Here is a 12,873-nt window from a genome sequence, read left to right as displayed (position 1 = left end):
CATTGTCAGTTTTGACATGGTTTCTACAGCTAGATGTCCTTTCTGATGCTAACCACCCAACAGAGTGTACTGCGTGCTTTTTATGTGGTACTATCACCAGCACTGGTGCTTGTTACAAGGCACCAGCACAACCATTCAAAAACACTGAAAGACTCCTAACTTTACTTAAACATATATTATTTGGTGTCAAAATTTTCGCTGCACTAACGGCACCCTGATCAGTGACATGGCCCCTCTGCAATGCATTCTCTCACTCTCACCTTGTCTCTCTCACTCCCTCCTTGTAACTCTCACTCCCCTCTTGTCACTCTCACTCCATTGTTGTCCCTCTCACTCCCTTGTTGTCCCTCTCACTCCCTTCTTGTCTCTCTTGCTCCCTTCTTGTCCCTCTCACTCCCTTCCTGTCGCTCTCACTCCCTTGTTGTCCCTCTCACTCCCTTGTTGTCCCTCTCACTCCCTTGTTGTCCCTCTCACTCCCTTCTTGTCGCTCTCACTCCCTTCTTGTCCCTCTCACTCCCTTATTGTCCCTCTCACTCCCTTCTTGTCACTCTCACTCCCTTGTTGTAACTCTCACTGCCTTGTTGTCCCTCTCACTCCCTTGTTGTCCCTCTCACTCCCTTGTCCCTCTCACTCTCTTGTCCCCTCTCACTCCCTTGTTGTCCCTCTCACTCCCTTCTTGTCTCTCTCACTCCCTTCTTGTCCCTCTCACTCTCTTGTTGTCCCTCTCACTCTCTCTCACTCCCTTCTTGTCTCTCTCACTCCATTCTCGTCTCTCTCACTCCCTTCTTGTCTCTCTCACTCCATTCTTGTCTCTCTCACTCCCTTCTTTTCCTTCTCACTTCCTTCTTGTCCCTCTCACTCCCTTGTTGTCCCTCTCAATCCCTTGTTGTCCCTCTCACTCCCTTGTTGTCCCTCTCACTCCCTTCTTGTCCATCTCACTCCCTTGTTGTCCCTCTCACTCCCTTGTTGTCCCTCTCACTCCCTTGTTGTCGCTCTCACTCCCTTCTTGTCCCTCTCACTCCCTTCTTGTCCCTCTCACTCTCTTGTTGTCCCTCTCACTCCCTTCTTGTCCCTCTCACTCCCTTCTTGTCACTCTCACTCCCTTGTTGTCGCTCTCACTTCCTTCTTGTCCCTCTCACTCCCTTCTTGTCGCTCTCACTCCCTTCTTGTCGCTCTCACTCCCTTCTTGTCGCTCTCACTCCCTTGTTGTCTCTCTCACTCCCTTGTTGTCCCACTCACTCCCTTGTTGTCCCTCTCACTCCCTTGTTGTCCCTCTCACTCCTTTGTGGTCCCTCTCACTCCCTTGTTGTCCCTCTCACTCCCTTCTTGTCTCTCTCGCTCCCTTCTTGTCCCTCTCACTCCCTTGTCACTTTCACTCCCTTCTTGTCCCTCTCACTCCCTTCTTGTCGCTCTCACTCCCTCGTTGTCCTTCTCACTCCCTTCTTGTCACTCTCACTCCCTCCTTGTCTTCCTCACTCCCTCCTTGTCCTTATCACTCCCTCTTTGTCTATCTCACTCCCTCCATGTCTATCTCACTCCCTCCATGTCTATCTCACACCCTCCATGTCTATCTCACTTCTTGTCCCTCTCACTCCCTCCTTGTCCCTCTCACTCCCTCCATGTCACTCTCACTCCCTTCTTGTCATTCTCACTCCCTCCTTGTCTCTCTCACTCCCTCCTTGTCCTTCTCACTCCCTCCTTGTCGCTCTCACTCCCTCCTTGTCGCTCTCACTCCCTCCATGTCTATCTCACTCCCTCCATGTCTATCTCACTCCCTCCATGTCTCTCTCCCTTCTTGTCTCTCTCACTCCCTTCTTGTCTCTCTCACTCTCTCTTTGTCTCTCTTACTGCCTCCTTGTCTCTCTCACTCCCTCCTTGTCTCTCTTACTCTCTTCATGTCTCCCTCTCTCTCACACAGTTCTAGTATATTAGTGACCAGAGTGCAGTTGGTACGACAAAAATTATAACTCCAAATAATAAATGTTAAAGTGAAGTTAACAGTTTTTATGTGTTTTTCAATAGCTAACATGTTCTGAAGCTGTAAATGTTTTAATCCTTTTCAACACAAGTTCTCAGAGCAAAACACTTGCCTAGCAAGGACACATCTTAAATTGCTACAGTTATTTTACTACATCATCTAAATGTAAATAATTAATTATTATCTAAAAATTAACCTGTTTAATAGATTAGTCAAGGTAGGGGAGTCAGTATCTATTAATTTTCAGGCACTGCTTGATTAGTGATATTGGTGCAGTGGCGAGCTGGCAGAAACGTTAGCACGCCGGGCGAAATGCGTAGCCGTATTTCGTCTGCCGTTACGTTCTGAGTTCAAATCCCGCCGAGGTCGACTTTGCCTTTCATCCTTTTGGGGTCGATAAATTAAGTACCAGTTACGCACTGGGGTCGATGTAATCGACTTAATCTGTTTGTCTGTCCTTGTTTGTCCCCTCTATGTTAGCCCCTTGTGGGTAATAAAGAAACAGATATTGGTGCAGTTGGCACCTTTGATAGATTGCAAAAGAAAACATAGATGGGGAACGATTTGAAGGTTTGGTGGTGTTAAACTATGCAGCTTTTGCTGTAGACAGTCTATTTGAAATATGGCATGAAAGAACTCAGTCATCTCACTCTAAAAATTGCAAAGAACAGCAGCACATATTTTGGCAAATTTTTACTTACGATGATCTGTAAAACTTGCTGTTAATGTATTTCTTGTAATAGAGTTTTCACCACTTTAATAGTTTTCCTTCTCCGTTTTGAGTTTCAACCTTGCCTAAGTTGACTTTGTTCTTCATTCTTCCTGGATTAGTAAATTAATGGCGAGTGAAAGTACATTGCCTAGTGGTTAGGATGCCGCATTCATGATTGCAAGATCGTGGTTTCAATTCCTGAACTGGACAGGGCATTGCGTTCTTGAGTAAAACACTTCATTTCCTGTTGCTCAAGTCCATTTAGCTGTAAATGAGTAAACCTGCAATGGATCGGTGCCCTGTTCAGGTGGAAATGTTGGGTACTTGGTTGCTAACATGCCATGAAAAATGAGTAACCAACCCTATGAGCCCTAGGACAATGATATTCAGGAGTTGATGATGATGATGATGATGAAATATTAACGTTTATTAAATTAACCACATCCTCTCTCATATGTGGCCTTATGTCAACATTAGAAATCTTTATTTTTCTAGGAGCATATTGATAAGTAATGTTTGTTGCCATTTCAACATGTCTGTTATGTACAAATGGATGTTACTGTAATTTTTTAACCCTAAGAAGACATTTCCTCTAGCTGGTTAATGATACTACCTGCATCCAATATATTACAAGCAGGGGAGCGAACCCCTACCACCTTCTAGTGACTTGACAGGTCCAACAGACCAGCCTGGTTTCGAGCTATTTTTGCCTATCCCCAGTGCTGGACACCTTGTCTGCTCGAGATTTATTTTTTATAACGATAAAACAATATCAATACATAGAGGGGACAATTCAGGACTTTACAAACGAATAGTGTTCATGAGTTCGCTTAATGAGATTTTAAAAATATGATGATTTGTATTAGATATAATTAAAATTTTACATTTAAAATTTTACGATGTGGCCATGATGTTCACCGGCTACACATTACTCCTTCACTATGGGTAAGATTAAGCAGGGTCATTCACCTCCTTATCTGCTAGAGATGACAGTAGTTCACTCCAGTTTGTATCATCATCATCGTCGTCGTTTAACATCCGCTTTCCATGCTGGCATGGGTTGGACAGTTTGACTGAGGACTGGTGAGCCAGAAGGCTGCACCAGGCTCAATCTGATCTGCCAAAGTTTCTACAGTTGGATGCCCTTCCTAATGTCAACCACTCCAAGAGTGTAGTGGGTGCTTTTACATGCCACTGGCACGAGGGCCAGCCAGGCAGTTCTGGCAGCGACCATGCTCAAAAGGTGTTTTTTATGTGCTACCTGCATGGGAGCCAGTCTGGCGGCACTGGCAACGACCGTGCTTGAATTTTGCTTTTCACACGCCACCGACAATTGTGCTGGTAAGGCGACACTGGTAACGATCATGCTCGAATGATGCTTTTTATGTGCCACTGGCATGAGAGCCAATCTGTGGCCATGGCAACGATCATGTTCGGATGTGCTTTTAACATTTCACTGGCATGAGTGCCAATCAGGTGGTACTGTCATCGGCCATGTCAGCGAGTTTGATTTGATTTTACTTGCCTCAATAGGTCTTTGCAAGCAAAGTTTATTGTTCAATGAATGAGGGGTACTCATAAGTGGGCTGGTTACATCCCACATTTGGATGTGATTTAAATGTTCCACTGGCACGAGTGCCAATCAGGCGGTACTGTCATCAGCCACGTTAGCGATTTTGATTTCATTTGCCTCAATAGGTCTTCGCAAACAAAGTTTATTGTCCAATGAATGAGGGGTATTCATAAGTGGGCTGGTTACACTCACTGGCATAGGCCAAGGGCTATGGTCTCACGTTGCTTGTCAGGTTTTCTCAAGCACAGCATATCTCCAAAGGTCTCGGTCACTAGTCATTGCCTCGGTAAGGCCCAATGTTCGCCACCTCATCCCAGGTTTTCCAGGGTCTACCTCTTCCACAGATTCCCTCAACTGCTAGGGTGTGGCACTTTTTCACACAGCTGTCCTCATTCATTTGCAACACATGACCATACCAGCACAGTCATCTCTCTTGCACAATACATCTGATGCCCATGTAGCATGGCTGTTAATACACATGCGTCATACAGTCTACCTTTTACTCTGAGTGAGAGGCCTTTTGTCACCAGCAGAGGTAGGAGCTCTCTGAACTTTGCCCAGGCTATTCTTATTCTAGCAGCTACACTTTCAGAGCATCCACTCCCGCTACTGACTTGGTCTCCTAGGTGACGGAAGCTATCAACTACTTGTAGATTTTCTTCTTGGAATGTGACAGAAGCTGTTCTCTGCACATTTTCAGTGTTTTTGGCACCTGAGCATTTGCCACATACAAAAACTATCTTCCCAGTTAGCCTTCCTTTGATATTGCTGTAACTCTTATGTGTCCATAGCTTACACTGGGTACATCTTATGGAGTTTCTACCTATGCCTTTTCTACAGATTGAGCAGGGCCATCTACCTGAAGGGATTTGTGGTTTGTCTGCCTTACGAATGGATTTTACTGTGATTTTTTAACCCCAAGAGGACATTCCCTCTAGCTGGTTAATGATACTCTTGTAGGAATCCTATACATTTATAACAGATTAGATTTTGAGAATAAGGAAAATGAAAGCAATTAGCCATATTTTGGTAGCATCACTGAAAGAATAACAAAACTTCCGACTCATTGTTTCAGAAGCAGATATGAATGAGGAAGATATTATTTAATGGTCCAACGTTAATAAACTTGAGCAATAATAATATGTCAAACAACTATAGTTCCCCTGTCTCTATATAGTGTTTATATAAGCAGTAACACCTGTTTGTGCTGAAATAAGTCAGACTAATTCAAAATGGCCACCATACAAATGATTTGAAAATATTTATCTTAGCTTTATAGGACACTCAAATATTTCTGACAGGACACACATATATATATATATATATATATAATGAAATCTGCTTATCTAAACTTGTTAACTGCCATCAGATACTGGTCACCCTATTGAGCTGTCTTTTAACTGACTACTGTCTCTGGCTTGCTCTATTCCACTCAAACCTAACATATTTATTTCAAGATGAAAATTATTGCTTCACTTACATTTCTTTATGAGGTTATTTATGTAAAATAGCCAACAATTTTAGTATTTATTTTTTAAGAATAATTCTTTTGAAATTATATATAAATCTTAAATTCCATGTTTGATATTTTTTTCTGCATTCTAATTTCTTTCAGCAGTTTTTGCCAATTTTCTCACTGTCATTTGAATTTTCATTAGAATTGTTATTTAAGGTTAAATATTACCATATTTACTCATGTATAAGTCACACTATTTCTTGATTTTAACTGAAAAACCTGGGGTCAAGACTTATACACATGGCAAATCTAAAACTATGAAGGAAAAAATTTGTTCTAAGATTTAACATTAAATTAGGGGTGTAATGTATGCATGAATAAATATGGTATTCTATTTTGTTGTAAATGAATTTTATGTACATGGCATTTATATTTAAATATTGATATTAATTTTGATAAACCTATTTCTTGTAGGAGCACCATTTAAAAGCTCATCAATTCACTCATACTGGCCTACAACCATTTATATGTCCAATTTGTCGCCGAGCATTTAATCAGAAGGCCAATATGCAACGGCATTTACTTATCCATAATGCCGAGAGAGCTTTCCGCTGTTTTACATGTTCCAAAACGTTCACACAACCACAAACCCTCAAAGCCCACATGGTTGTCCATGCTGATTCAAAACCTTACCGTTGCAATCTCTGCTGTAAGTATTTTTATGTTTTATGTTGTTTAGTATACTACAAACTAGAAACAGTCTCTTTCTCACTGTAGCAAATGTATGTAACATAACTAGAGCAGTTAGATCAGAGGTTCTCAGCAAGGGTCCATATAACCCTTGAGGGTCCATATAAGATTTAGTTGTTAAAATTTATCTGTAATAAATTACTATATTTCTACAATACACAAAATATTTTGACAATTTTTTAAATACAACTTCTAGTGATATTTAATTCTAAAAATATAATGGGACTTTTTTAAAACTTCATATGGCTGTGGGGGTCAGTCTGAGTAAAATGGAAATCAAAGGGGTCCACAGACAAAAAATGACTGAGAACCAATGATTTAGATTAATACGTAGAAGAAACTTGCTGAGTTTGATGTTGGAGAATTAAATTAAGATCTGAATGTAAAGATTTATAGGATGTGTGAGTGTTTCTTTTTCATTTTGCAATTGTTTTCTTAAGGTAACTTTGGGTGGAGTAATTTTGATAAATGTGGTGTTTGCCTGATGTGTTGTCATATTTATTTCCAAAGTTAAATATCTTTTCTCATGTCAGGCATTCAACATTCAACTGTGAATGGTATTTATTGTTTGAGTACAGAGCAAACATTTGTGTTGTTGTAGTGATACAAATTTTTATTATTTATTAGCTATGTATGTCATGTGGCCAATTACAATTATCATGTGATCATTTGTAATGAACAAGGCCAGGAGTTTGATGTGGAGAGGTTGGTTATGTAAGTGAAAAAGTGCTTCAGGTGTAAAAGACTTTGTATGACTCTACCTTTTACTCACACAAAGGCCATACAGCATTGTGATAAAGGAATTGAACAAAAACTAACTGTACTTATTGCACTTCCATCATTTTATCTTGCTCTCATGATAGAATCAATATTACATCAATATTCATGTCATGCTGGGAAAAATGCTTAGTGGCATTGCATGTCTTTATGTTCTGAATTCGAATTCTACTGAGGTTGACTCTGTCTTTCATTCTTTCAGAGTCAATAAAATAAGTACCAGTTGAGCACTGGAGTCAGTGTAATTGACTCCTCCCCTCTCCTGAAATTGCTGCCATTGTGCCAAAATTTGAAATCAGTTTTATATCAATATTTTTTTTTTCAAATGACAAAATTACAGAATGTTGTATTGTCATTATTTTGAATAATTTAAAACAAATATACCATTAAAAAAGGGAGAAAGTGCCAGTGCTACTTAAAAAGCACCTGTGCCAGGGCTGCGTTAACGCACCTGTGCCAGGGCTGCGTTAACGCACCTGTGCCAGGGCTGCGTTAACGCATCTGTGCCAGTACTGTGTAAACACACCTGTGCTGGTGGTACGTAAAAAGCACCCAGCACACTCTGTTAAGTGATTGGTGCTAGGAAGAGCATCTAGCCATGGAAACCAGATCACAATAGACAATTGGAGTCTTGATAGCTCCCCGCTAGCCAACTCCATGTCAAGCCATCCAACCCAGTATGGAAAATTAGATGTTAAATGATGATGATGATGATGATGGTATGTATGTATGTATGTATGTATGTGTGTGGGGTGGGGGTGATTCATGGTTCTTGAGAAGACCTGTCTACCATAGCAAAACTGACTTCTGGTAGCACTGTGTGAATGTATATATTATATATATGAATATGCAATTAGCACCTCACTCATTCAATCGCCCCCTTGCATCACCCTCCCCTTATATCTTTCCCATTGCAAGTCTCTTCTGCCCCTGTTATCCCTTTTCTTTCTTGCTACCCTGAACCATTTCACTTGTTCGCCATTCTTCATCCATTAATATTGTTCCCTACATCCACACTTTACATTGGTCCTTCCCTCCCCACATTCTACTGGACCACCAAATTATCTCGTCTCTTACCCTATTCCTCTTATCCTCTCTCTCTTTCTCTCTCCTTTTTGCACTCTCCTTTCTCTCTCTCTTTTTCTTTCTCTTTCTCTGTCCTTTCTCTCTCTCCCCTCCCTCCTCTCCTGCAGCCTACCCCTCTCTCTTGTGCTCTTCCCTGTCAACTGTGTTATCATTACTCTCTTCTTCCATCCCTTCACTTTCCATATCTCATGCACCATTGGCCATCCCTCCACCCATATCCATTTTCTCCAGCCACCCTTCAACCCTACCCAATCTATATGTTACCAATTTCTCCTTCTCCCATTTTCTCTGTCTCTTTCCCCTATTACTGTCATACACTCTTGCAGACCCCCAACTCTTGCATACTCACGGTTTCTCTGTCTCCACTTCTACTCACCTTGTACTCTGAGGTACCACCAGGATGCTACTATTTATCTACTTGCAGCTTTTACTGATTTATTTTCACTCTCTCTCCTAAATGGGAGTAACCATGTGAGCTCCTCTTTAACAGGAACCTGCTTTGCCCCACCCTCTTCACTCATAACTTAACTCACATCTCCTAGCCGAAAGAGATGCCCTCTTTCTCCTTGGATCTTGTGGATTTGCGGGCTGCATGGTGAGCTTACTGGTGCTAGTGGCACAAAAAAGGCACCCAGTAAAATGGTTGACATTAGGAAAGGCATCCAGTTGTAGAAATCATGCCAAAGCAGATTGTAGAGTCTGATGCAGACCTTGGACCCAGCAGATCCTGTCAAACCATCCAACCCATGCCAGCTCGGAATATGGATATTAGATGATGATGACGATGATGACCAGACAGACAGACACACACACACACACACACACGTATGAAAAGGTATGATTAACACCAGTAGTAGTGACACACACACAAGAAATTACCCCCCCCCACACACAGCAAACAAAAGAATAAAGATATAGGTGTCACATTTATTTATCAGTAATGCTTGTTTCAATAACTGGTGGGGGATTGTTATGTCGATGAAAATGCTGTATCATATTAACCCAAAGATTATTTAAACTCATGCAGTATTACCAGAAAATCCCTGCCAGTGATGTCATCACAGCCATTAAGACTGTAATATACTTGTATATAGGTTGATGTGGTCATAAATACAATCGGTGGTAAGGGTTTTGAATGTCATAGCGAGACAACAGTTCAATTGACATACCAACAGAGGGTCCCAAAATAACGGAATTCATGAGACAGACTGTCACATACATATCTTAATTATGACAACAATGAAAAGCACTGACGACAAGGTCAAGCATATACCAAGCTCTAGTGAAATTGTTATTAGGCCAATAGCAAAACAACAATTCTCCAATGAAGATGAGTAAGGCTTCCAGAGATAAATGACCTTGTTTAGCTGGGACACTACTCGAATGAATTTGGTACTGCACTGTGATAAAAAAATTGAAGAAATGTGTACTAGGCGTAGGAGTGGCTATGTGGTAAGTAGCTTGCTTACCAACCACATGGTTCCAGGTTCAGTCTCACTGCGTGGCACCTTGGGCAAGTGTCTTCTACTATAGACTCGGGCCGACCAAAGCCTTGTGAGTGGATTTGGTAGACAGAAACTAAAAGAAACCCGTCGTGTATATGTATATATATATATATATATATATATATATATATATACATGTGTGTGTTTGTGCCCCTAAACATCGCTTGACAACCGATGCTGGTGTTTTTACGTTCCCGTAACTTAGCGGTTCGGCGAAAGAATAAATCCTGGGATCGATTTGCTCGACTAAAGGCAGTGCTCCAGCATGGCCACAATCAAATGACTGAAACAAGTAAAGAGTAAAAGAGTAGGCATATTATACCGAAGTAGCTAATATGTTCTTTAGAGCAGCAATAGTATGTAGCACTTACAATGTAATTTGAACATGACTCAATGGGTTTACATTGTATTAACTTAAACTATATGACCTCTCAGAATTACATATCAATTTCTCTCCAAGTTGATAAAGAACAAGCACCCCTCATTCACTGATGGTGCACATCTTCATGCTTGTTATCACAATGATGATGATGATGATGGTGATAATAATAATCCTTTCTACTATAGGCACAAGGCCTGGAATTTTGCAGGAGAGATTACATTGACCTTAGTATGCATTTGGTACTTTTTTTGTTGACCTCGAAAGGATGAAAGGCAAAATCAACCTTGGCAGAGTTTGAACTGAGAATGTAAAGATGGATGAAATACCATTATGCATTTTGTCTGACATGCTAACAATTCTACCAGCTCATTACCTTTAGAGCAATAGTAGTAGTAGTAGTAGTAGTAGTAGTAGTAGTAGTAGTAGTAGTAGTAGTAGTAGTAATAATATGGGTTCAATATCACCCAATCTGAAAGAAACATCTGAAAACCTTAGAGATACCCCACAATCTAGATGTGTTGCAAAAGTCAGCATTACTTGGAACTTCATGCATATTGCATAAAGTACTGTCTGTCTGAGGTCCTTGTTGTAACTTGACAAACAGTACAAACCCCTGGTATGCACAGTATCTTCAATCAACAACCTCACAATATTGTATACTGTCTATAATAATAATGGTGATAATGATGGTGATGGTGGTGGTGGTGATGATGATGTATTAGAGCACTGAAGGTTGGATATAGTAACCTTTAGGAGGGACAAACGAGTGCCTAATAATTGATATGGCAGTGCCAGGAGATCAACATACCACCATGAAAGAAAGAGAAAAGGTTGATAAATATGGAGATCTGAGAAATGAGATCGCTAAGATGTGGCAGCTACGAGAGTCAAACATAAAGGTTATTCCTATTGTCATCGCAGCATTGGGCTCAATACCACCCAATCTGCAAAAAACATCTGAAAACTTCAGAAATACCCTTCAATCTGGGTGTATTGCAAAAGTCTGCATTACTTGGAACTGCATGCATATTGCTTTAAATACTGTCTGACTGAGGTCCTTGTTGTGACTTGACAGACATTACAAACTCCTGATAGACACAGTTATCTTTAATCAACAACCTCATGATATTATATACTGTGTGACGTCTACTATAATAATAATAATAATAATAATAATAATAATAATAATAGTAATAATAATAATAGTAATAGTAATAATAATGATAATGATTTAATGTTTGTTTTCCATGTTAGCATGAGTTTGATGGTTTGACAGGAGCTAGTGAGCCAGGGACTGGATCAAGCTCTAATGTCTGTTTTGGCATAGTTTCTGTGGTTGGATGCCCTTCCTAATGCCAATCACTTTACTGAGTGTACTGGGTGCTTTTGAGATGGTACTGGCACTAGTAAGGTCACCAAGTAACTTGCAAGAACAGCTCCTTCAATTGAAGTTGTGTGTGTGTGTGTGTGTAGTATTGAGGGAAGTGGCTTTATGCCAGGTAATGATAAAGTATAAATAGGGGGACAAAAAACAGGGTCTTGCTGCAGGGGAGATAAATGGCTACGTCAGTTGGCAAAAGAGAGAAGATGGTAATGAAGAAGATATTAGGGTGTACTCTGGGATTACTGGGTGGTGAATGTAACAGATGTGGTATGGGTGGATAATTAAGTTCATCAGAGCATGAGAGGTGAGTGGTATATATACAGAGACAGGGATAGAGGGAAATGCAATTGTAACAATTTTAGTTGACTTAGCTGTTTATGTCTTTGATAGTTCTATCTTAATCCTTCATGTTCTTACTTTCTTTTGTATATCTATTTCAGCTAAAGAGTTTGGTCGACTCCATAACCTTCAGGGTCATATGCACATGCATAATAACTCCAAGCCGTTCGTATGTTTCTGTGGGAGTTCCTTTACACTCAAAGGTATGACTTTTATTCTTTGAGTTTTTTTTTCTAAATTTTGTAAACGTTTGTTAACATTTTGCAATTACTCTAAAACAAATTTCAATGGAATCACTGCTGTATAGATTTGGAGGTCGCTCAATGTCTCAGAAGCTATTCATACATGTTTCTGTACAACAGGAGTAAGTTTTGCTAGATAAGACTGAAGGAAAATTCTTGTAATTTTTCATCACATATTTCAAATATGTAAAGTATATATGCTGAAAAAAAAAATGATAAGAAGACTACTAAGTCATGAGAAGTTTTTAAGGATCAGTGCTAAGTGCTGGTTGGTTTTATGGCATAAATTTTCCTGCCGGTCTGTTCCAGATAATATTCATATAAGTTCTGGTATTGCCAATTCAGTTGGCTCACTGAAGATACCAGAACTTACATGAATATTATCTGGGATAGACCAGCAGGAAAATAATACATTATTATGCAGTATTCTGTCAAGAAGTGACATTCTAGCAGTGGATTTGAACTCATGACCCATGATTAGGTAGTTCAGTACCTTATCAGTGTAGCCACGTTGTCTCTACCAAACAACTACTGATAGAAGATAGTCTGTATTCTGTGCATATATATTTTCCAGGAAAATTTACTAGAATTTTTATTAAGTTTTGAAGAGAGAGTAAGAGTGGTGTGACCTGAATAATGATCTTTGCAAGGAAGAACTGCATGTGATGATTAATGCAGAGTTTAGGGAC

The 12,873-nt window shown here is 40.1% G+C and overlaps 1 protein-coding gene across 4 annotated transcripts in view; it reads left to right on the top strand.

Moving 5' to 3' along the window:
* The window catches only part of LOC115215226, a 105,208-nt gene that overhangs the window by 64,325 nt on the left and 28,010 nt on the right, over positions 1-12,873 (top strand). For all 4 annotated transcript variants that reach the window (XM_029784449.2, XM_036505220.1, XM_029784448.2 and 1 more), the window contains 2 exons: positions 6,194-6,428; positions 12,044-12,145. In XM_029784449.2, the coding sequence (XP_029640309.1) occupies positions 6,194-6,428; positions 12,044-12,145 (337 nt within the window). The remainder of the gene's footprint in view (positions 1-6,193; positions 6,429-12,043; positions 12,146-12,873) is intronic.

This window comes from Octopus sinensis, linkage group LG8, assembly GCF_006345805.1.
Source record: "Octopus sinensis linkage group LG8, ASM634580v1, whole genome shotgun sequence".
Classification (NCBI taxonomy): domain Eukaryota; kingdom Metazoa; phylum Mollusca; class Cephalopoda; order Octopoda; family Octopodidae; genus Octopus; species Octopus sinensis.
This window is presented reverse-complemented; position numbering and strand designations above follow the sequence as displayed.